The sequence below is a fragment of the Rhopilema esculentum genome, chromosome 9, assembly GCF_057945365.1.
Source record: "Rhopilema esculentum isolate cy_ngs chromosome 9, ASM5794536v1, whole genome shotgun sequence".
In the NCBI taxonomy this organism is placed as follows: domain Eukaryota; kingdom Metazoa; phylum Cnidaria; class Scyphozoa; order Rhizostomeae; family Rhizostomatidae; genus Rhopilema; species Rhopilema esculentum.
The window spans coordinates 5,892,942-5,919,136 of record NC_142823.1 but is presented as its reverse complement, the minus strand read 5'-3'; the positions used below and the strand labels follow the sequence as shown (position 1 = coordinate 5,919,136).

Genomic DNA, 26,195 nt, shown 5'->3' with positions numbered 1-26,195 from the left:
CAATCTGGGACGATAAATAATTACAGGATCTAGAAGTCGAATTTAAAGTCATAATACGAAGGGTCGAATGTATGAACTCTCACGTAGCCATCTTCACCGCCGCTGCTGTAACTGCAGAGGAAAGGAATACGAGGTTTGTATGGAAATGAGATTGTTTTAAAAAGTAAATCATGATAAAAAATATCAAACGTTTGAGCACAGGATGGAAACGAAATATAATAGCTATTAAGCGGGTGCAGAAGATGTGCATTTTGATCGATCGATCAGTTATGACATACAAAATAATCAGCTGACAATGTCCCGAAAGCCTTTGGGATAAATATCATCATAGGACCCAGCAATCCAACTACAGAACAATGAATTGCAGGGACCTACAAATCCCAAGAAATAACCTTGAATTTGTCAAGAAAGGCTTTCACTATTCGGCTGTGAAAGCCTGGAACGATATTCCCATCAATATCAGAGAGCTCTCTACAGTTGGTAAATTCAAAAAGCAATTGAAAAGTTATTATACGAGCTGAACATAACATAAAACACGACTACCTGGAAGAGCAGCTGCTATAAGATAGATAACTGTGCATAATTTAGCTTTAACTGTAGATAAATTATATTAATGTAACTAGGGTATTTATTTTCTTTTTTGGTATTTAGTTGTAAGCTGAAGGGATTTTTGTGTATAAAGAAGTTAAAATGAAAAAAAAGGAAAATTTCGAAAATAAATAAGTTAGATGATGGGTATCAGTTAGGGACAATCGCGGAACAGGATTGTCCGTTGCCATGAATTAAGTTGCTTCTGGTGAACTCACCTTTTACCATCCGGATGAAAAAGAACACTGTTTATTGGACCGAAATGTCCCTTGACCCGCCCGATTTCCTCTTCGAATATCATATGGAAAAAACGAGCGTCAAACTTCCCAACACGAGCTGAGGTGGTTGTCACATCCATAGCTTCTTGGCCGCCACCCATTACAACCTGAGACAACAAACGAAGACAAAAAATAATAAGAGTTATTCTATTTGGTTTCATTCCTGACATATTATGATATCACTAATCTGTTGCTTTTAATGCACCAGCACTTGTTCTTTCTCATACTTTGACAAAATGAGCTTTAAATGCTTATCAAGATTCTAAAGGGAGTCCCAGTCGAGACCTCCCTCCCAAATCCCATTTAAATCATGTCTATCAGTGAGAGTATAGTTTGAGTAAGATTGAAATAGGAAAAGTTCAACTACAGAGAAAACAAGAAGTCACGAAAATTCTGCAAAAAAATCCATTATCATAGACTCCTCTTCAAGATTGGAAGTACCTACATTCCTGTAATATCCTGAAATCTCCAGAGACATCACAAATAATATGAAAACATCAACAGGGTGAGTAGTATCAACAGGTGCCTGATGATCGCATTAAGCGTTAAACTCTCAGCAGCAGCTTAGAACCGTCCTTTTGTATGCACAAAATATCATGAACAGCTCTGCATATACGGCATAGAGCACTTTATGCAAGACCAGAAAACAGTGATGTTCAAGACATCCGTACGACACTGTACTCTATTTTCCAGGCTTTGAAGAAGGTGATATGAGGAAAATTTACTTAATTCTAAAGCGAAATCCAACGACGATGGTAATACTTTCAAAGCCCCTGTTGCTTAGACTACTTTTTATTCCCAATTTCGTAGGCTGCTTTTTGAGCCCCTGTTCCAAGAGTAATAGCCTCAGTACGGAAACGAGTTCAACACATTTTTCTCGGCCTAGAGATGTGAAACTATATATCGAGTTTCAAATAAGTCTTTTTCATATTCTAAGGCTTGGAATTGCAATAAACGACACTTACATGATCCCTGATTGGCGATAACGAGGCTGAATTAACAGGTCTCTCGGTTTTGAAAGTCTTCAAATGTTTGAATGAGTCAGAGACGAAAAGCTAGGAAGAAACAAAACAAAATCATCAAACATCGAAAACAAATTCAATTAAGGACAATTTATGTCGCAAAATGTAATTATAAAATATTTTAAGATGGAAAAGTTAGGAACATCTCCTAGGCTTAAAGGGATTGTGGAAGGATAACAGTGTGTATTTCCAACGAGCAAAAAGTGAACACAGATCAAGCCTACTGCATTACTTTGAGAAAACATTTCCTGACAGCCCCTTCCTATGATACAAATATTTTCATAACAATTAAACGCAAAATATTGTCCACTTTTTTAAACGCCCCCCCCCCAAAAAACACCCTCTCATAAAAAATCGGAATTTTTCGAAAAAGAGAGAGCGGTTTTCAAGCTATTTAAGTTCATTGCAAAAAGAGACTTTTCAGTACTAAAAGTGAATATCCTCTTCGTAGATTTTAATTTAAATATAGGAAACAATTTTTTTCAGAAGCCCTTTTCCAGTGTCACCACACAACAGCTGGCAAAGCCGCCACACAAAAAAGGAAAAACAATAAAAATCAATTATGAATATTCATTGACATTATCACAACTTGGAAAATGTCTCAAAAAATGCCAACTCATTACTAAAATTTACATATGAGCATCTAACCAAAATAAAAATATTCTAGAATGAAAAACTTATAGAGGAATTAAACTAAAAACCTCAAGAAATATACGAAATATGTAAACTATATGAGTACCTTGCATTTTAAAAACACCCCAACGCTAACAAGAAACAAAATGATTTATTTCAGATTTTTATAAAATTACCAACTTAAAATCTCTTGTTAAGATTCTCAATTGTTGAAGAGAAATGGAATGACAATGAAGATAAAATAAATTAAAATATATACCTTTGCTGTTGTATCTTTTGATGCTGTGATGAACATTAAATCATCTTTTGATTTCTGAATATCATTAATAAGCTTTGTGTGTTCATGTATACGATCAATTTGTTCACCAGTCTATAAGAAAAGAACCAATTTTCATTTGAAATTTGAAATTTCATCACATTTACATTGTCAGGGTTTAAGTTATGTTTTTTGTAAATCTTTGCTGGTTTGAAAGTTTGGCCTTGATGTTTATTTCGAATAATTTCTTCATCCTCTATCATAATCAATACATTCTGCAAATGGAACCAAAGGTACAAAAGTTGTGGATTTAAGAAAACAAGCTCTGAAAGAAAACATCCAAAGAAAACAAGGCTGGAAAACCTTTGAGTCATTGCAACTTTAGGTAAAGATGGGGATAGCCTAACAAACAATATGGTAAAGATGGGCTAACTCCAGTCCAACAGTTAAAGTGAATACTTTACAAAACATATCATACCCATTTCAAATGGAATACAGCTAGGGGGTCAAGCCTGTCCTCTAATGAAAAGGGGACAATAGATTGTTGTCTTCAAAAAATAAATTTAACAGGAGATAGCAGAGTAATATCATATAGGGGATAGCATTGGAGTCAGGATGGTAGGAGTACAAGTTAAATGTTGAACTTTCCTTACAATAAAATTGAAGTTTCCACTTCTAAATGATTCAGAAACTAAGCAGTTGTATGATATGCAACAGGTAAATTAATAATAAAGGGCTTGTATAGAATATAATTTCAAAGCAAAATTTGTCAATAAGGCTTAATTAGAATTTTGAAATCATGCATATATAATGTTACAGTGAGTCTTTTAAAATATATCGTTCTACACTGCAGGGAAAATAGAAGGAAGACACAAAAGGGGCTAGATAGCAACATTCCTTTAAAGAGAATACTTTGAAAAGACTTTAAACAAAAGGCCACACACAGACAGTAAAGTATCTGATAACAAATTATCTGGTGTCTTTATCAATATATAGTATCAGTAGTTTAAACAGATAACAATATACAAACAAATCATTAGACTGGCATGATGTCATATCCAGCACAAAACTAATTACCTTCACATCCCATTTGCAAAGCAACCCGTTTTCATGTCCAGTTATAATGTAATCATCGCATGGTCCCCATACAGAGGCAGTAACTTTTGGTCCTTGAACAGGCATGACTATAATAGGCTCAGGTCTTTCACCTGCGTAATTGACATGAGAATCCACATATTATGACAAAAATCAGATTATAAGATGACATATACATACAAAAACTACTGTTATTCAACATAAAGTGCTTGATGAGGTATAGGCAGAGCTGTGCACACTTTTGGTGCAAATCACAGGATGGTTCTAAGTTCCTACTCAGAGCATAATTGTATATGCATATATGTAAAAGTCAATGTGTTGTCTAAAGTTCTTCATTTTTCTGAAGTATCAATGAGAAAAGCAGAGGCATACCTTGACTAGATCATTTAAAGATCATATAGCCAAAGAGATAAGGACAAAGACAATGTGTTCTTATTTCACCTATTGTCAAGCAATTTAACTGACTGGCCCATGTAACTAAAGATTTTATTGACCACACGTGCTTTTGGATGTCAGATCAATGAAAACTGCAAGATGGTAGTGACTTTGAATGTTTATTAAATGAACAGCTTCAAATGCTCTGTTTAAAATTTTAACTGCCAATCCTTCAGTAACGTAAAGGAGAAGAGGACCATAAACAAAGTCAAATATGATTTACTAGTAGTATTGATACAGTAGACAGAATCACATCAAATTTATGATTGGATGCAGAATGTGTCTGAATGGGGAAATGAATTGAATGGCTTTCTGTGGCCTCAGAATCATGTGGTTAAATCGATTGACTTTAGCTTACTTAAGTAAATAATGTTTGGTAAATTCTAAGTGATTTGAAACATGCAAGCAAAGAGATTTACCCTGGTAACAATTAATAGAACTAGCAGCAAAGGAACAGCAGATAAAGTCACACCAATATCATACTACGGTGGTAACAAAACAGCAGATAATTATAATGATGTTAACTTACTCAAGCATTGCTGAAGATCAAAAATCTGAATCTGACACATTTTCCCCATGGCCGCATCAGTTGAAATCATAAACTGCTTTGAACTATAGGCAAAATTGCATGTTCTTACAGCAGATTGAGTGGGGATTTCTGAAAGCTTTTTTCCAATTTCTGTGTCCCAAATTATAACAGAATTGTCAGCAGCACCAGTAACAAAATGGCGGGTATCCCCTTTTATACAGTCATGGAAAAACTGATTCAGAGGTAAATTTAAATACAATTGAAACTGATAAGAAACCCTTAAATATGTATGTTGCGTGTGGTACTTCATCCAGAATAACAATTATATAGTTAGCAAATAAATCTAGTAGCAGAATGAAAATATAATAGATTGATTGTTAAAAACACAAAGTTTCAAGCATGTACTCGTTTTCAAGTGTTTCTTTTCTAGCCACTTGATAACGAGTACATGCTCAAAATGTTGTGTTTTTAACAATCAATCTATCATATTTTCATTCTGATACTAAATTTACTTGCTAACTATATTATCATTTTCTTTAATATCACTGCCTTTGACTTTAACTACATAAAATACTGGAATAAATTATGAACAAAGTAGGCCAACACTTATTTATATGCTTAAATTCAAGGTAAAGAATCCTTATGTAATTATAGATTTGTAAACTTTTTATAGCTCTTGCTTCTTAAAAACCTAATTCAATCTCTAATATATTTTCTTATGCTTTAAATCTTAGCATTGTTGAATTTGAAAGTAAAAATGTTTAAAATATATTCTTGACGCTTAATTTGATTTGAATAAGTACGATATTTCATCTCAAGCCAAATCAGACTGAAAAGTCAATTTTTTGTTGGAACAGTCTCTATTTACTTCTTACTGAAACAGCATCCAAATTATGCACAAGTGGTCATTAAACAGGTTTCGATCAGAAAACACCACAAAACCAATATACATGCCAACCAAATCCTAAAAAACACTTCACTACTATTTGTATATTGAAAAGTTATTGTGCAGAAAAGGATACATGAAATATCGTTTGTCCACACTGCTCCATTATGCCCATTGTAAGTCCCAAGTCTTTCCCCATTCAGTGAATACCAAACTGTTGGCTTGTTGTCCTTGGCTGTTGAGAAGAGAAGATCCCCTTCTCTGTTGTACCTAATTTTTGTAATTGACCGCTCATGGCCATGAAGCAATAGAGGTTTCTGGGGAAAAAAGATGAACAACTTGTGGTGCTGTTTTTGTAATCATTAAACAAAAGTAATTGTCATTGTATTTTGTTATATGAACCAAAAACAGAAAAAGGTGAGTGTTGCAAAATTTGTTGCAGTCCACACTCACCAGTGTGGAATCCAAGTAGCTTGCGCCGGATAAATCTGGCATGGACTTACGATTTCACATTGTCTTTCTATTGTTTACTGGTATATATCTGGCATGAGCTTTACATGGATTCCACCCTGGACACTCAGAATCTTCCTTAAAGTATTCCAAAGTATATCTAGCTACTAAAACGTTAGCTACACATCTATAAGTTTATATTGAGAATGGAAGTAAACACCAAAATAAATGAAATGGAATTACTAAAGAGAAATGCTCACATCCATGGGTGTTTAAATCATTATATTTAAAAATCTGCTTTAATATTTTTACTTTCTATGTGAATTTGAAAGATACATACATTTATCTAGAAGCAAGAACTCCTGATAAACTTTTAAAGAGCAATTGAAAACCATATACCACAAGATTGTCCCACTCAAAGTCTGATTGACCAGGGTAGAATCATGTGTCTTCTTTGCCATAGGCTTCATATGGTACACAAGAGAGTTTTTGCCAAGACTTTAAAAAGCGATGAATATGGAAAAGACCATTGTTGCTAAACCTTGCTGAATGTGGCTCTTTAGGAAATTACTTTAGCTGTCAATTACTAATAAGTTTACATTCTATCAATTAGTGTGCTATTTTATTACGTTTCTTAGCAAATATTTACTATAGAAAAAAATCAAATATTTGCATAAACAGAGGAAGGGTTAAAATGAATAACAGCATTCCTTTCTAATTCCTTTCGTTACAGTGCAAACCAAATAATTTCCCGAAGCCATTGATGATGGCATCGATGTCATTGTCATTACTTTCGAAAAAGACTAAATGTTCATTAAAGATACAAAAAATACGATAGCTTATTTCGAAAATTGATTCTTAAATAATGTTACTTACCATTTTGACAACGGTTTCCCAAAAATGATAGTTTTATTGGTACAGAACTGAGGACCTTCCTCGCATGCTTTAAGAATTTTGAAAAAGAATATGGCGCATCTAGCCTCCTTTTCAAATCGATTCGTCTGAACTTGAGACGAAATCCTACGCAGCTGAAAGACTATGTTGTGTGCACTGGTTGTGTGTGTTCATTCTGTTTTTATGGATACTTTAATTGGTTAATAAGATAACAGATCGCTTTACCAGTTACCAATTGGCCACGCACTTTTCACCGCCTGCTTTTTTGCTAACTAATCCTTGAGAAACTTAATAATTTGTCAACTATGCAAGAGAACTTCCCTTGTAACTCTATCTAAAATGGGTTTGATTTTTCTGCAATTCAAGCTGATCTCTTCGCTGAATAATTGAAACGCGTGTTTTCAGGCAAAAATATCGTCTTATTTTAAAAATTTATTTCGGTTTTGGAAAGAAATATCCGTTCAAGGAAAGAGCCTTGAGAATGATCAAGACACCAGATTCAACTATCGTTTCAATTTTCAATCTACATTCATTGATAAAATTTTCATTATAACAAGGGTATAAATAACATCATAACTGAGTGTCAATGCTGATCAATATTGATACCAATTGTAAATAACTAATCCAAATTTTTAACATAGCAAGAATAAATTTCAATACTTTTGTACTATTAACATTAAATCATAAACTTTTACAACACACGAGACTGCAACTAAAAAAGATAAAAATTGGCTGTCAAACGTTAAACATTACTCTGGGGTGTGGGGATTACACAATTTTAAAATAGGGATATGTCAGTCGATGGGGTTTCTATTCATGGAAAATTTCGGGGGTGTGAGGGGAAATTGGTGAGAGGTAGCTATAATCAAGGACCATTGAAGAGTTAAAAGCAGGAAGTGATCACGTATTAGCTATCCATACAAAGTATGAGTTTTGAAAATGCGATCAAAACTTACATATAAAATGAAAATTTTATGTCTTGCAGTATCTATCTTATACTACCCCTTAACCAGTAAAATAAACGAGAATAACACAGACAACGCATACAACACAGCGTCCAATGTTGTTTTTAACACATTCGGGGGACTCAGGTCAAATTCTGAAATAGTCTAATGACGCCATCACATTGGAACTCTATATTCTTTAGAAATGAATCATAAGAAGAGCACATGAGCATTATTCTAGTGGGTATCAAGGCTACAGTAGCACATGTCACTGTACGAGGGTAGTTACGATTTTGACTTTGAAGGGGGGGGGGGGCGAACATTTTTATGGTCAACAAATAGGAATGACTATGTTTAAAATAACGTAAAGCGCTAATGCCCAAACATGTAAAAACCAACACAGTCATAGGAGAGAGGGTTAAGAGGCGACATTTTCAAACTTAGTACGATCCACGAATGTCTTGTTTTGGGGACTCTCTAGAGTATTGGGTAGCCCTGCCTCTTGCCTACCCTCTTACTACCCCCCATCCCCTTCTGTGTTACTGTGTAGTTATTGAGAAGGGATCATTTTTCTCTACCTCTTCGCATCCACATTGGTGAAAAACATAAAAAACCGTAACAGTTAAATAATCGAAAAGTTTTAAATTTGGCGTAATATGAAAATCCGTATCTATGCGAAGTAATAATGCGCGATATCAAATTCAATAACTATTTCTAACAATTCATGTCTAGAAAAACTATTTGCAAGAAAATTACGGGCTACCGAAAGACGAGAAAATTTGGTGTCCCTGTGTACTTTTCAGCGAAAAGTCTTCCATCGGGTGTTGGATCGCTAAATGCTAGTTTTCCCTTGCTTATAACAACACCAAAAATGAAATTATTCCTGAAAAGAGAAAGCAAATTGTATAGTTTTTTATTTATCTAAAGTCTGTGTATAAAAACATTATTTGTAATTTCGCTCAAAATCAAATTTCAAATAATTGAACTCAATGCTAGCAGTTTTAGGCCTATGAGGATGGTTTGACTTTACCGTTACGTCCCCCCCCCTATTAACTTCATGGCAATTAACCCCTATTTATGAGCGTTGGACCACCCTTCCTTTACCGTAATCCCTCTAATGAACACTGCCCTCTGATAAACGCCGCTCTCTTTTAAACGCCGCCTCAATAAAAGTTTATACGCTTACTATTCGAAAGCCATGAAAGTTGTTATGTCATAGGAACGAGAACCATGACGAAGACAGGGATATTGACATTCCTTGACATTTCCATAACGTGAACACATCTTTTGTGAACTTTAAAAAATTTTTCACACAATTTTTATTACGTGTTTTTGGGAAAAGAAAACTTTGAGAAAAGTCTGTTTTTATCTTTTTTCATCGCACTTCTCTTGTCATTTTTCATTTGACAAACTTTTCATTTTGTATTAAACGTCACCCTCTGATAAACGCCGCGTTAAAAGCTTTGATTTTGTAATAAACGCCGCGGCGTTCTTTAGAAGGAAATACGGTGAGCCTTCTAGAAAGGAAGACGTTTATGGGCTGCGGGGATCAGTGGAACGGGCCTACTGGGGAACGTAACGGGCAACGTAACAGAAAAGAAGCAAAAGTCAGTTCTTGTCTGGCAAAGCTAAGTTTTTAGAAAACAGTTTTCAAGATAGTTTGTCTATTAAATAGCACCAAATACCTGATGGCATCCACTAGCCTTTCTGCAACTTTCTTTCGTCGAGACTGCTTCAAAACCCATATTCTACTAATACCGCATAATGCAGGAACAGGATTCGCACTGTCGATAAAAACAAAATAATACGTACGACTCAAATAAATAAGTCTAGTTTTAATAGAGCTTATTTTTGGAGCCTATGATAACAAATGTACTAATCTGAGCTATTTGGTGTGATTTGCAGAAAGTGCAGTCAGTGCGACAGCCTTGGTAGGCAAATTTTATGAGGATACATGCAGGCCAAAACAAATCAAGGTCAGGCACCAATCTTGATACTGAAAACGACTATTATAATTCACTTGTAATTTTCAGATAATCTGGTTGCTTTACACATGTATAAGGCATACACAGGAAAAGCACTTATTGATACAAAGTTTTACAATTCTACTCACGCTACAAATTTTCAGGGTCGTAGCTAGCGGGGGGTGTAGGGGGTGTGACATCACACATACACAATTTTCATTAGATTTTCAGTAAATTTCAAGTTGGTGCAAAAATTTCCTGTTTTTGCGGTAAAATCTTATATCGGTAGGTGAAATAGCACTTAAATTTCACTTTATCTATGTCTTCGTCGGCAAATTTTACTACTCTTGACTCTCCATCCTCCTAGTCTGGAAGGTCAAGCTACGCCACTGCAAATTAGAAACCAGACTTAATATACCATGCGTAAGCCACTAAAGGAAAACCGAGATTAGTATGAGATCGAGAAGGCTTAAAGATGTTTCGGGAACGGCAAAGTATATGCTATACATGCTTATATCCTTGGCAAAATAATTTTATTTTGATGATTTTATTAAAAACGTTGGATTAGGTAATGCCTTGGTACTTGTATCTTTGGACTGCAGTTTTCAAATGAAGTTTCTCGCTATGAATAGCCTTATGGCTCTAAATTGGTTGATATCAAGTGAAGCCCCTGTCCTTAGGTCATTATAAAGAAAGCCCCTTTTTAGAGGCTTGTCCGTCCAAATTATGATTCATAGTGAGACCATGTAACTTGAGAGACTTACCTGACCGGTGTCCGATATTCAACTTTTGCATCTGTTTTGTTTCTTAGTAATACTACGTAGAGTTGAGCTAAGATACGGACGGGTTCTTAAATCATTTTGAACCAAACATCTTACCTGCAGCACCATGACAATGTTGGCACCCCAGAATTCACTTCTGGGCTCGGAGTACCTTGATTAGCTATGACAGGGTAGGCCTACAAACAAAACAAGAGTCTTACAGAGTCAAAAATCATCGGCGGTCATACGGCCACTGGGGAGTGCCTTTAAAAAGGATTTTGTGAACCACACCCAAAGGATTTTATTTCCATTGCTTATTGGCTTATTTCCTTTGCTGAAAACTTTACTGGACCCAGGTCATATACCTAGCAAACGATTTTCTGTGTCCATTCGATAAAATGAAAACTGGTTTTCTGCACAGATTAAAAGCTTCAGCTTGCTTTCGAGAAAGTGCCAATTCTTCAATAATTTGGCAGCGTCAAGTCGCATTGACTGTCTACAATTCATAGAGAGCTTCCACAACTAGAGAGCTGTCCTTCAATATGTTCCTCAGCTCTGGTAACAATAATAATAATGATAGTGATATCGATTTTTATACGGGGTTAAACACTTTAACGTTACTGCTGTTATCAATATGCGTCCTGTCTAACGTAAAAAGGGAAGTAAAACTTTTGACACCATATTGAAGTGTGTCTAAAAGAATGCATGGATCATAAAACAATTACAGGAACTTTTCGAGGTTGGAGTGAGTTTTGAAAAACCTTAAGTGACAAGGATCTACAAATTATAATACAAACTTTCCTCTACAGAAATTTTTCTAGGGATCAACAAACCAATGTGTACCTTTGAGACGGGAACTGCGATGGCGCAGCCCACGATCTTTTGCATTGAGACGAAAATGAAAACCTAAAAAATTGTGAGCGAAATTGTTACAGCAATATCTAAAAAGAAACCTTGAGAGAATAGCATCTTGCAAATGATTACAGTAATCGTCATAAATTTTGGCCACGAAATGAAACGATGTCTGAATGCCTAGTTCGTTTTTGAAAGTGATACGAAATAACAATATGTAATTAATAAATCCTACTATAACGAATACAGACAGTTTTTTGGAAAGAATACAGACAAGGTTGAAGGCTTACAAAGGGTACTACACAAGTTCAATTTGACAACTTTGGCCGAAATTACTTTGGCCAAAACGTTATCTTTCGGCCCTAAATATACACAAATGAACCTAGAAAAGCTTACTTTTTCAAGTGATGAAAGCTCGATTACACCACGTGCGAATCCAAGTTCGCCATCAACAATATCGCGGACGTCTGAAATCTAAGGAGAAAGACAACAATAGGCTTGTTTCATTACTACGACAACCGAGTGTGATTACATTTGATAAAGATGAGTTGAAATAGTTTGAAATTAACAGAAAAAAAATACTTTGATATTTCTTGTCACTATAAATTTGTGAATATATTTTCAGTAGGTGTGAGTAATAGCTAGGATAAAAACCGACCTTCTGTACAGGACTTCGAAAAACAGTAGCAAACTAAAATATATCTGGTAATATATAGGTAATATAAAAATATAATGTGGAGAATGTAAATTAGTCGTAGTATTATTTAACCAGAAGAGGAAAGAAAGGATTTTTCGCTTCAATAATATTTTTGTTTCGAATTATTTGACACTGGATAACTTTTTGTTGACTTGCATCTTGCATCTGTTCACTTTATTGCATGATTTCAGATTACAAAAGTCCCACGGCAGGGGCGAACACTTGGTCAAATATTGGGGGGAGGGCAAGTCTATTGTTTTGATAAGATGACGTCATATTTTCTCATTTTTAGAGCAAAATACCATTGCTTTCCAAAATATAGCGGGAGTAGCTGCCCCCTTGCCCCCCCCCAGGTATCTGCCACTTTCCCATTGCACGTTCCCATCATTTGGCCACAAATTATAAAGTTATAGTAAAGATTTTTTTTATGGCTTATAATGTTAGGACCCAGTGGGGGAGGGGCCTATGTAAAGGCTCTTACAAGGGGAAAGTGGGAGAAGTTAAAAAGACAGGAGGAAGGTGATGTCAAGTTTGTTAATTATAGTTTTGGTAAGAAAGCTGGCTATTGGAAATGGAGGAGCAAGAAACAAACAAGCAAATTTTCAGCTAAGGCCGACTACTCACCTTTTTTAAATGCAAACTGTTATCTTGTGCATTCACTTGGATGATTCTACCATCATGAAATTCCTGTAAAACTCTCTCACTCTTCCATCCCTGTGTTGGAGACATTGTATGTATATAAATATTGTATTGTATTTATCATACTGAAGATATAGATAAGTAACATTTCTTAAATCGTGGATGCATTACAATAAATGACAATTTTACATAATTTTCAGGCTCAATGTCTTTGTCATGCGCATACAAGATACTGCTGTGAGCAAAGTTGAACATTATACTAAGATTCACTTATCAACAAATATATTGAAAAAGAGTGGAGCAACATCTGAGCACAGTGGAACTCCTGAACCAGACTTGCTTTACTTTGGCTTCTAGACTTAGTCTCACAGACAAGCATGAGAAGAAAATATCTACCATTTGAGAGAAATATCTACTTGTATAGTCAATCATGCAGTACCAGATACAAAGATTAAACTGTAATGCAAAAAAATTAATGGTAAATTATTAAGCAGATTGGCCATTCTCTTCATTGATTTTTTGTAGTAGCCCCACTGTAAATCGATGCTCTTGTGGCTTCTGTAAACTTGAAACAGTTTGGGCAATCATTTAATTGGAAAAAGATTCAGAATGAATACTGAAAAAGATTCAGATAATCCTAATCCCAAATTTTTTTAATCTCAAACAACACAAGCTGTACCTCAAGATCACATGCATCTATGAATACACAAACCTTGAACTTCAGTTTTTGCATGAGCTTTTGGTGATATTTGGAGTGTTCTAATGCATCCTCGGGTAAGGTCTTTGTATAAACCATTCCACATGCTTCACAAGTTGTATGTCCGAAATTCTTCTGCCCAACATCCTGAATTTAATGAATTTCAAATGAAAGAAGAAGACACCATTTGGTAGAAAAGGAATGTAAAAACTGAAAATAATAACAGGGGCCATATTAGAGGAGAACCAGGGTGGCAAAGATCATGGCCACTGCACTTTTCAGTATGATACATACTGTCAATGTTGAATACCTTTCTTTTCATCATTGTAACCCTCTACAGCTCTTTGACTTCAGAACAAATTATTATAAAGAGAAATGACTTCAATAAAAGTAAATACAAGTTAGAAATGAAAGGGCTATTACCATTAAAATGCTATCATGGTTCCATCCTAGAAAAAACATGAACAGCATTCCACACTTTGATATCAAATTCTTTCACATATCAACAACCTTGCAATTAAAAAAAAATAATGAAGGTACTCATTCCCTCAGGGGCGGCGTGCAGTGTTATTACCGTTATTACTGTAATAACACTTTTTCCAAAGTCTTTATCAGTTTGGTGCATTCATCTGCTAGACACAACCAATGACGTAGAAATAATATGGTATCTGTCCTCTATTCATCTGAAGGGGATGATAATTACCTGCTAATCCTTAACCACAGGAAGCCTATTTTGTTTTTCAATGGTATTTCAAAATCGTTCAAAGCTAGTTCGAGGCTCCCGGTCTCATTATTACTTTCGCGTTTCTAATAACGGAAACAGCAAAGTCTTTGTCACGGGACTCACCGATGACGTAAAATTCAATTGTTCTTGGTCCTTGAAATAAAGGAGCCTAGCATTCCCGTTATTACTTCTGGGATTCTAATAACGCGGCCATTTACCTTTCGCCAGTGCTGTTTTATGATTTTGCTTGTAAGTTAGCTGTTTCAAAATGAATCGTGTTGTGAAAGATCAAGTGAATGACCATCGTCTGGGTGTTCAAAGTGTTATTATTTTGTATCTCTAATTATTTTGAAACAGGTGGAATTAACTCACTAGCAACGTCTCGAACTGAAAGACCGTGCCAGATATATCTCGTCATGTATTTTTCTATAATAAATTTTTAGCCTGCATCTTTTCAAATTTTCTTTGTACATTTGTAAACTGTAGCTATTCAAAATGTTGCAAGTTGCTTATGTAAAGGCATTTAAAATGAATGATGAACTGAACTGAACCTTGAATGTATTCAGAGGGCTTTCACGCAGTGGTTTCCGTCATTACAATCGCGATTCTAATAACGGGCCCACATGGTGGCTCAGAGGAAGGGGCCGCCAAATATTTTTCACGACTAATCACCACTCGAAAGCCCTTCAGACAAATGTTACAGCCCTCCAGTTTGTTTAAAAAGACCAACAGGAAATCAGGCTCTTCATAGATTTCTTTTTGATATGCTAGCAAAGAAGTATCTGCATTTATTTTCTAGGAGATACAGCACTAAAATTGCCAATTAACTTAAAACTTTCAGCATTCGCTCAGATTCTTAGTTGCTTACAAAAATGTGTATACCCGACCAATTTATGTCTTTAGTGACTTTTTGTTTGTTGTTTAGAGTCAATTGAAGATATGCATATTTCCCCAACGTATGGCTGGGCCAGATTGGGGGGGGGGTTTGTTGCAAAACCCCTATACCCCTCCTGCTGAGGAGGTTCAAAATTCCTTCATAAAGAAATTGTTAATTTTCCTTTTTCATGCATTTTCCATACGTTTGAAAAAGTAATACCAAAAAAAATTTACTCCCAGCCGCCCCTGCATTCCCTTCACTCTCCGTTAATACTGATGTACATACAAGCAACAGCTTTAAGATATCATTAAACTACTCACAATATACAACTGCTCCATCTTTTTGGGACCCATTCGCGGACTCAGGGTTTGCCTCTTTTCCTTCTTCTGTTGCTTTTTAGGTACTTGTAAATCATCGTCTGTTTCTGGACTTGACTTTGCAATATCAAATATCAGCTTTTGATTGAAGGTTTTTTTATTATTAGGGGAATGTCTTTCAGGTACCAACAGCTGTTCTTTCCCTTTCTGAAAAGCACTAGAGACAACCTTCGAGCCACTATCATCTGATTTAGTTCTGTTATTTTCATCTTTTGGTGATGTTCTCTTGAAATATCTAAACAATCCAGTTCCATTTGTATGGTTCGATGGAGTATCAGTTTTGACATTTTTAATGCAATGTTTGTCTTGTTTTTTGGACTTATCATAATTTTCCAACTCAGATGAGGAAAAACAACTTCTTCCTTCTTCCTCGTCTTGCAAAGATTTTGTTTTATCTGATAATGACTGGTTTAATCCTCTACTTAGTATGCACTTTTTGCTAGAGGTATTTGTACAATTTTCAGTTTTCCCATCTTTTACAGATTTTAACTTATCAATGAATGAACACAAAGATACACCTTCATCATCACTTGCAATATTTAAATCTTCGGAGGATATTCCATTTCTGTCTTTGCAGTCTATTGCATTCTGATTAATGTCACATGAATCATGATCGGATGAAAATGAAAGAGAGAAACTAGAATTATATTCACCAATTTCCAAAGATTCTGAGCGGGTTTCAGATTCGCCATTGTCCAGAGAAAGAATATCATCACTATTTGAATCATAAGTCCTACAAACTTTATTAATCAAAGATGAAATTTTAGCTCCTACTGCATCTTGTGATTCAGTATCTGATGAAAACATTGGACTAATTGTCTTCTGTACATCAATACAGACAGGATGCTGGATTTTCTCATGTGAATCATTCATATCAATAGATACATCTGTTTGGGCATTCACTTTCAACTCAGTACCTCTGTTTCTAATGGGTTCCTTCCGTGATTTATTGATTTTCCTAACATAAGGGTTTCTCTGTTCCTTTCTTGTAATTCTTCCATGGCTGGCACCTTTCTTTGATTTACCACCTCCATTTATGTTTCTTTCTTTTGTAGAGCTACTAATTGCCTTTTTACTAAGAACATCTTTTCTTATTCTACTATAATCAACATTCCCAGATGCCACGCTCGATGAACCATAGAAACTTTTTGCCTTTATGACACCATTTTCTAGACCTCCAGGAAAGCCTTCAGAGAAATTGCTGACAACCTGTCTTTGCAACTGGCCTTCCTCTTTTGATTCGGAGCTAATTCCAATTCCATCTTCATTATATGAGTTACCAGGTACTTTCTTTTCAACACCAAGATCCATTTTATTGTCTAAAGTCTTTTAGTGATAAACCCATCATCTTTTTCCTTCCACAAAAATCTGAAAGAATAAAAAGTTTAATGATAAGGACTTTGGCGCATTACAAGTTCAAGATAAATATTCTCAACAACTTCAAAAAGAAATAATAATAAATTCATATATATTATATATACAAATCATTCTTCAAACCAGACAAAAAAGAGACAAAAACACACATCTGACCAAGTCTGACATTATGGATGCTATGATGAACACTATTCAAATGCAAACATTCTGCTAAAATAAAATGAGGCAAACAAACATTTTGCTAAAATATGTCTTTCTCCAAAAGGATATGGTTATTAGAACCCACAACTTTGGTTATTAGAACCCACATGAACACCACTCTGGACCAGAGGGACTGTGAGTGCCTATTTTCAAAAGATCTTCAAAATAGACCAGGGTTGTCCAAATTATTTTTTAGGTGGGACATGAATAAAAGCTTTCTGCACTTGCGGGCCAGGTGAATAGTTATGCAAATCGTCAACAAATTTTTATGGAACATTAAATGTATTGATAATTACAATAGTATGAATAATAACATGAAAGAAACATTTATATAACAAAGGCATTAATGTGAAATGTTAGTTTTCTTGTTAGCAGAAAGTTTATTTATATCGCACATTAAACTTGTAGTTAATGTGCCAAGAAGGTTGTGTGAATTCTTCTCTGTATCCTTTTGATTGTAGCTTTAATAATTCTGTTCAGCTTTGTAATAAAATCATCTGCTCATAATTATCATAATTATAAGCAAGTATGCCTAATAATGAATCATAAAATTTTTAGTGGGATGGAACTTCAAAGACATAGCTCAAGGACCAAATTATCAACAAAATTTATTGACTCAGCAAGGGCCACAGAATAAGCCTATGCAGGCTGGGGATTGTATTTTGAACACCCCCAACATAGACCACCAGGAAGATAATATTTTAATGCAGAATAGTGCCTTGATTGGCTTAGACACAGAAGGCTAGAGAACATATCAGCAGTTTAGTTTTTTGGACAAAGTGTCATCTCATTCAAAAAAACTCATTGATGTATTAAACTATAGTCAGGTGCAAATGCAAGAAATCCGGGGTAGCTGCAAGCATATACCAGGTTTACAATCCTCTTTGGTTTTTATAGAGAAGTTTGAAATTCATGCAAACCTGTGGCAATTTTGTGTTTGAAATAGAAGAAAATTGAGATGGAAAATGTCTATATATGTTTGGTTCATTTTATGCTTTTTCTTAGCACCTAAAGTTTGCAGGTTTCCCCTCTGCAAACTTAGAATCTTAGCCATAACAGTACTGTTGAATTAAATGAATATGGGATGCACTGGTTTAGGGATAGCCTTGCTTGTAGTGTACACATTAGCACAAAGAAAGCAATGACAAACCATCATCTTTGTCAAACTCACCCCTAACCAGACATGCTCCGGTCTGCAGAGTATGGCACTTTTCGATGAGATCTCTGGTGTACACGAGCAAAAAGCTTGGCGTGCCGGTGTGCACCACCAAAAATTTCTGGTGTGCTGGTGTGCCATAAAAACTTTGCTTCTTGCGCGAATAAGTTTACTTTGAAAATTTGAGACTGCGCGCCTGAAATCATACACTATTAGTTATTTTTATTGTTAATAATGTTAAATGCTATTGTCTAGGGATCTAGGGGATTTTGCGCTGCCAATATGCAAAAGCGGGCTGATGTGTGCGCGGGCAATTTATTGCGGGCGCGCAACAAAGTTTCCAGACTATTTTCACCTGTTGTGGTTAAAATTTGTAAATTTGCATTTCACCGTAATAATGTGTGAAGTACACTGTTGAAGATAGCGTAAGTTTTTTTTGTATATTTGTCAAGTGTTACTTGACTTGTTTTTATCAGCTGACATTTTCTATGGGACCTACCCAGCCACGCCCATCTTTGTTGCCACACCCAAAAATACCCGGCGTGCAACAAGTTTTGCACAAAAATATCTCCGGTGTGCACATGCCATACTCTGCAGACTGGGACATGCTCAATATGTTATTTAGGCCGATCATACCATCCATGCCCAAAATCGTTCTGAAAGGTGTAGCGATCGTTTAGCGTTCTTTCTCTAATCACAGTTCAAGTGTCGTATCATTCTATTTCTAAGTGACCATTACTAACTCTTCATTAAGCTAATAGCAAAGTAAACAGTAACAAAGACTTACCTTCGGCGAGGGAAACACAGAAAATGGCGCCAAACAGGTGGACAGCTGATGTAATTTGCGAGGGTAACTCCTTCGCAGTAGAAAATATAGAATAGAGTTGTCAAGTGTTGACGTCACAAAAATCTATTTTTTAGAATTTTTTTTTTTTTTCCAAAACCTGAAAGAGCGTCATGAAATTCATTAATCAGGTGTGTGGCAAAACCTCCAAAAGCAAGCAAATTTGCCGATAAATGACAAAGGTACTAAAAACTGTGTTTAACAGTGCTAAAAGCTGCCAACGCTAAGATTGCGACTGTCCACTTTGGTCTTTGTTCTAACTTTATAAACTCGTTCTTTTAGAAAAATTTTCTAGCAATAAATATGAAATCTAAACAAAGCCTTTATCAGAATAAATTTTTCCACATTTTCTTCGTATTTTTATTCAATTCTTGCCACTATTAATTCGTATCTTGCAATCTTTATATTAATTTCAATAACGCCATGCACCTGCGAGCCATTGCAGTCATATTAATGGAATGAATGTTTTATAAACGACCTGGGCACAGTAACTTGTTATAGTGAATCCTGGAGGGCTTTGTCATAAAATGGGTATGAAGGAGCGACGTACATTGACAAAGAATATCCAATATGTTTGAAAACACAAATAAACAAGGGAAGGTAAATTTACTTTATCTTCTTTCGTCATACAGGCCTTTTCAAATCAGAGATGTATTTGAGCTAATCTTGGGTTAGCTGGCTACCGATGAAATTAAATGCTAGAAAATGGTTGGTAGGCATCTGTAGTTCAGATACCATCCAATTTTTTTCATAGCAGCATATGAAATCTGTCTTTTTTTCAAACAGCGATGATACATAAATGTATATAACCAACACCGTAATTCATATATATATATATAACATATATAACCAATTGAATGGAATGATAAAGACAATTTTTCTGCTAAAATCTCCATTACTTGTTCTTTAAGCAAAGAAAAGGACAACTCTTTTAACCATTTAATAAAGCAAGCTTTCTTTAAAAAAATTTGCTAACTAGCATGAAATTTTGAAGTTCTCCATTGTCCTTGACAAAACAAGTTTGATCTTACAGTTAATATTTTTTTCCTTCTTCTCAGCCGGTCACGCCACTGCTGGCGGGTGGCCCCCAAAAACCTCTCCACGCTTGACAATCTTTTGCCGCTTGTGTCCATGTACAGCTAGTCTGTGCTCCAGACCCCTTACAGGCTACGCACAGCCGGCTTTTCCGACTCGCCACCTCCATTTTGGTCTTCCTCTGACTCGTTTCGTTTCGGTTAACATTGTTGTTATCTTATTCATAATATTTTAAAACATCTAAAATGGTTATCTGTTGCCTATTTTCAAACTATTGTCTCGGATCATTTATCTTTGCGCAGCTGCAAGTGTAGAAAAAATTTGCTTTGACTATAATTAGGCACCTTTTCAAAAGCCTGCATCAAATAGTTGACTATATTACATGTCTTCTGCATTCACTTTTTTAAAGAGCTGCATAAATATGACTGAAAGGAGGTCGAATCAAAATTGTTTTACAGTTATTCGTTTTGTATTATGATAGCTGTCATACATTGGACTCAGGAGTATATAGGAATGACAGCGTCGATGAATCCAACTGCAGAACGATAAAGCCATGGCAGTGTGCTCTCTTTCAAAAGTCGTTTTTATTTCTTACATCATTTTCTTTATTCACTTTGAGATTCAGGCAAAAAAGAACTATGAAAGACGGAGGACTAGCAGGACTGGCATAACAAAAAAAAGGTTAAAGATATCGTGTTCGCCAAAGTCTTGTGGCATATCGTCTTGGGATAACTGGGGAGAATGTTATACGAGTTGCGGTGAAGGTACGAAATCAAGGTATAGGCATGTTGTTGCTTCTGCAATATGTGGAGGATCATGTAAATATTCTCTTGGGGAAAATGCAATATGCTATGACTTCACAGAGAGACACTGTAAAGTTGGGTTATGGTCTGCGTGGCCTACGTGTGTGGGAGTCTGCCCAGGAGAAGCAGTAAGACGTAGTAGATATAAAACTATCAGAGAACGATGTGTAGCCTGCACATATGAAACGTGGGATCAAAAGATATGCAATGGAACCGGATGGACAAATTGGAGCACTTGCAATGCCACGTGTGGATTGAATGGGACAACGACAAGGACGAACAGGTGTCTCGGACCGACAACTTTGGTTGAGCAACTTGACTGTTTTGGGACATGCTGTTCGGACAGCTGTTCTCGCGGCTACTACGAAATTGGGGAGCTTCCAGATTGTAAATGCGTTGTGAACAAAACCCATTGGATCTGGAGAAAAAGTAGCAGCGCATATTTGGGCAACCAGTATTGCAAGCACGTCTTGCCAATTCTCGGGATCTGGTCATTGCTGTATATAGGATACTCTTAAAATCAGGTGCGAGCATGGAGACCCCTTTCTTTCCGTTTCGTCATTAATCGATTGCTTATATAGTCATCATAATAATGTCACATGTCATTGAGCATTAGAAGAATCAAATACAGTTTTTTTCAATAAAGCCAAACTCAAACAAAATTAGCTTTAACACGCCCGATTCTTTTAAGCATTCGCAAAGCAACTTTCATGGTTCTTCGAGATTGAAACAGCGAAAAATTGAGAAAAATGATTAGTCGTTCTAGGAAATTATTTTTGTCCTTTTGTGATCGATAAGTTGGAGAGGTCTTTTTGTATTAAATTATAGAACGAATACACCGATTATGCAAATTATTCTTTAGAAATAGGTAATAGGACGTTCTTATTTGCCCTTGCTTGGGGATTCCGAACCGCAGATCTATTGAACAAGGAAGACAAAGATATATTGGAAGAGACAGCCATGTTAGAAGACGCAGATAATGTGGAATGATGTAGAAGACGCAGTGAGATAAATTGGAAGTCGCAAATCTATGGATAAAGAAGACAGATTTATCAAAGACACTGGCCTATTGGAAGACGCAGAAAATGCACATTGAAGAAGAAGACGCAGTGATATTAGAAGACGCAGTGATATTAGAAAACGCAGATATATTCTGAGACGCAGATATATTCTGAGACGCATGAATAGTCGAAGACGCAGAAAAGATGCAGGTATAATAATTAGGAAAATGCCGATTCGTTGATAAAGAAGATGTGGATAGACAATATGCAGTTATATATATTTTCAAACGTTTCAAAAAGTAGCAAAAAGTGTACATATTAGTGGTACATTCCATTGTTATTGTTATGCTTTATCTAGGGGTGTCAAATGAAGAAGAATATGTTTCTTTAATTTTTTTTTGACTTGCAATGCACAAAGATTGTGATCTAATCATATATATCTATTCGATAAAACATATACTCGTGTTCACTTTATTCGCCGCTAATACTGTTGCTTGATTCCCTGCTTGATTCCCTGCTTGATTCCCTGCTTTCATTATTTCTGACCGTATAAAAAAAGCATCTTGAGAGAAAATGCGAGAGAATGAGACAACCAGGGTAGAATTCGAGCCCAGCCCGCGACCAAATTCAAGCGTTTATTAAAGTTTTAGACTTTAATTGTGCATTTATTTTGGACTATAATGTACAATTTTTCAAACATTTCTCCCGATCAAATATGTGAGCAATGATTGCAAATAGTAATAGATCAATCAATCAGTCACAGCGTTGAACTGATTAAACCAGATAATTATGTGATCACAATGGATGGACCTCATGGATGGATCAATTCGCTCTCTAAAAGTCCCTCGGCGATTGAAACTAATCTTTGACATGAATTTTGCGGAGTTTGTTCATGTTTCCTTCCTTTTCCTGCCCATCTTCGTCTTCGTCTTCATTCTCGTCTTCATCTTCATCCTCGTCCTCACCTTCGTCTTCACCTAGTCTTCATCCCGTATTCGTTCTCGTCTTCATTTTCATCTTCATCTTCGTCCTCACCTTCGTCTTCACCTCGTCTTCACCCCGTCTTCGTCCTCACCTTCGTCTTCACCTCGTCTTCATCCCGTCTTCGTTCTCGTCTTCCTCCTCGCTTGAATGCTAATCCTTGTCTTCGTCTGCTTCTTTGTTGTCCGTTTCTACCTCGCCCTTTCTTTGGGAAGCCTTATCAAAAATGTGTAGTTTATTTTTCCATTGCAGTCTTTAAATTTCTAGCTTTTATTTTGTTTCAAATGCATTAACAGATTCTAGATTCTACTTTTGGCAACTAATTCTATCTCGTTTCTCCTACAAATCGAAATAAAACATTTCTCAAGTAGAAGATTAAGCTTTTTATAATTTTTGGCCCGAGTTCACGACGCCGAATTCGTTTTTCACAACGGATTGGTTTTCATTTCTGATCTCACATTCAAAATGGAACTACAATTGCACAGGGTCGAGAAAACTCGTTAACCTTCTTCCAGACAAAAACATCCCAGAAGGCAAAACTTCCTCACAAAACAATATAAAGTGGGCGTGGTTTGGGTGTGTCGTATGAGCTTCTATTGTTTTTCGTGTACCTTCCTCCGGTCAGTGGCCATGCGACCGTAATGTTTTCCTGACTCTGCATTTGCAAAGTCTTGTCTTATATCGAAACAAAGCTAGATATGTTTGACTTCAGTCACTACGTCATCCTTCCAAGAACAAGCCTGGCTTCTATGTTTTACCAACAGTATTTCAGGGTCACCATGTGCTCAAAAGGCGGAAGCAAATATGCCACAAGGTTCTAGAAAAAATAATTATGTAATTCCATGAGTCAAGAAGATACCATGTCACAAGTTGAATAACGGCTTGAAACAAACCTTCATGTTAAAAACTTTCGTTTCACAAGACATGCAGAATTGATGACAGCTAACCAATTTAATAACCAATTTGACTAGGGTGCGTACGAAATATTTCCAATTATTAAAAAGAAAACATCGCAAGCGGAGATAAAACGTACGACTTCAATTTTACGCCGTAAGATTTGAAATCAGAGAAATAACATGAGTTCATGGATGTAGAGAAAAAGCAGAACCCTAGTCATATTCTCTGGAGGTCTACCAGGCAAAGGTGTTAAAACATTTAATAAACGTTGTCTAGGACAAACTGACCATAATTCCGATGAACTTAATCCGACGGATTAAATAACGTCTAACATTTCATCTTAAAGTTAGTATTTTGAAGATGAAATGGGAATGGTATTTTCCGACGATCAATTGCCTATTTTCTCTTTCATTGACACAAATTATAGAAACAAGAACTTGTTCGATGTTCAACTTCGTTCTTTGAGTTACTAAATAACAGCTTTTTGAAACATGGTATTTAAGAAACTTTTAGAAACATTAAGTACCAAAATCGAGATCAAGATCGCACAAGATTTTATGTATTGCGAAAATGTTACTTCAAACCAAATAACAACTACATATAGTGTAAAAATTCTTGAGAAGTGGCCTTGAAGACGTAAGAAATTTGAAGGATATCTTGGTAAGGTAGGATATCTACAACACCTGCCAAAAACCTCAGCAAACGACACCAGATGTTTAATTTACCATGCGGCTTGAAGGTGCCTTTGAGAACGTTCTGCGTTATAGGGAAACCTAATTGAAATGCTACATTACATCGCAGTGCCGTTAGAACGAAATTCATATTGAGGAGAAGAGTTGCCCATCGTTTCCGTTCTCATTCAATACACTGTTATAAAGCAAAAAAATACTGAAGTTTGACCATTATTGGGGGGCTTTATCCCCCAGCCCCCCTTGGTTCCGACGGCCTTGCATCATAACTCTATGGTTGCTCAATGCTCACATTTACAAATCATATCCAGTATTACACTCATATCAATGTTGCTGTGATTGCTTTTAAAGAAACATATGCTTTCATCAAAACTCGTTTTTCCAGAATATTCTTTTTGGCCCAAACACTTGGGGACCCTTGGCTTTGTGCTTAGAGGCGCACCCCGTGCATCATGCCACTGATGTAGAGTTGACGCATGCTTTCTTGCATCCACAGACTCTCGGAGAAAACGAGGTAATATTGATGTGTAATTTGTGAACTATTGTAAAAAACCAACAAGAAGATGAGTTGTTGTCTCCGTTACTTGCTTCTGTAACACAAGGCATGGCAGAGTAGTATCTATAGAATTCAAATCATTGGAAAACCTTATGATAGTACTTAACTTCTTATTAGGTACAAGCATTTCAGATTGACCAAAATCTGTTAAGTCTGCTGCGAAAATTAAGCAGCACAGACACCACCAACAGAAATGTTGAAAAATGAAACAGTGTGACCAATATTGGCAAAATATAATCCTTCTCGTGTAAGTGTTTTGAATGGGAAACAAACATACATGAAAAAGGAGTGATTTATAACAAAACAGAATATTTTTATTAATTCATTGTGAGACCTGGGCCTGTTTCTTATATCAATTGGGTGAAATTGGAGAATTTTCCACGACATATGAGAAAATATGCCGCGTGACAGTGGTTGACATGCACGCTAGTGTGCCACAGGACAGTGGTTTACATGCACTGTGTTATATGGTGTGCTCCTTATTTAGATTCGGCGACACGTTGAAGATTTCTCCATATCCACCTTTTTCCAGCTAAGCAGAGATTAAAAATAAGCTTAGACTTGAAATGCGACTAACAATCCCTGTATGAGTCTTTTAAAGTATTAAGTGTGATTGTGATAATCGCCGTCTTGGAGAAGACTTAAACTGTGGGTAGAATTTTCAGGTTCTGCTAAGCTCCAAGAAGGAAAGTAATTATTCTTATAAGATTTTTCGGTTGATCTAAAAAGAGAAGAGCTTTATTTCCTGCCATTATAGCTATCAAAATAAAACAGAGCTTAAATTTAAAACTTGCCTTAAAATGTTTACTAGGCTTTGCCGAATGAAATTTAGAAAAAAATTGCCTTTAACAATGTGATTTGTTCGGCACTAGCCAGGTACTCTTATTTTGCAAAATAAAGTAAGCGCCAAGTTATGTGGTAAATAATACCGTAGTAATAAGAGAACAAGTGTGTCTTAGTCTCACCAAAAAGAAACAAAAAAATACTAAAAAGTTCGTGGTAAGAAGTTCTTGGAATTGAAAGTGTCTACCCCATTGGACATTGCGGCATGTATTCTCAC

The 26,195-nt window shown here is 35.9% G+C and overlaps 2 protein-coding genes across 4 annotated transcripts; both read right to left on the bottom strand.

Moving 5' to 3' along the window:
• Positions 1-7: 7 nt before the first annotated feature.
• On the bottom strand, positions 8-7,187 carry LOC135688769 (eukaryotic translation initiation factor 3 subunit I). The gene is made up of 8 exons (XM_065205762.2): positions 7,049-7,187; positions 5,859-6,039; positions 4,837-5,046; positions 3,855-3,985; positions 2,781-2,891; positions 1,832-1,921; positions 807-973; positions 8-111 (listed from the first exon to the last, which is right to left on the bottom strand). Exons 1-8 carry the CDS (start codon positions 7,049-7,051, stop codon positions 30-32), a joined length of 975 nt encoding a protein of 324 aa, XP_065061834.2. The 5' UTR covers positions 7,052-7,187; the 3' UTR covers positions 8-29.
• A 377-nt stretch (positions 7,188-7,564) lies between these two features.
• Positions 7,565-19,194, bottom strand: LOC135688768 (uncharacterized). Of its 3 annotated transcripts, none has more exons than XM_065205759.2 (9): positions 19,117-19,194; positions 15,542-16,966; positions 13,636-13,767; positions 12,909-12,998; positions 11,984-12,061; positions 11,579-11,641; positions 10,853-10,932; positions 9,696-9,794; positions 7,565-8,893 (listed from the first exon to the last, which is right to left on the bottom strand). In XM_065205759.2, exons 2-9 carry the CDS (start codon positions 16,907-16,909, stop codon positions 8,770-8,772), a joined length of 2,034 nt encoding a protein of 677 aa, XP_065061831.2. In that variant the 5' UTR covers positions 16,910-16,966; positions 19,117-19,194; the 3' UTR covers positions 7,565-8,769. The 3 variants fall into 3 exon arrangements, with proteins under 3 accessions (XP_065061831.2, XP_065061832.2, XP_065061833.2); XM_065205760.2 differs by lacking the exon at positions 19,117-19,194 and adding an exon at positions 18,345-19,072; XM_065205761.2 differs by lacking the exons at positions 7,565-8,893; positions 9,696-9,794 and adding an exon at positions 9,828-10,405.
• Between the last annotated feature and the right edge of the window lie 7,001 nt (positions 19,195-26,195).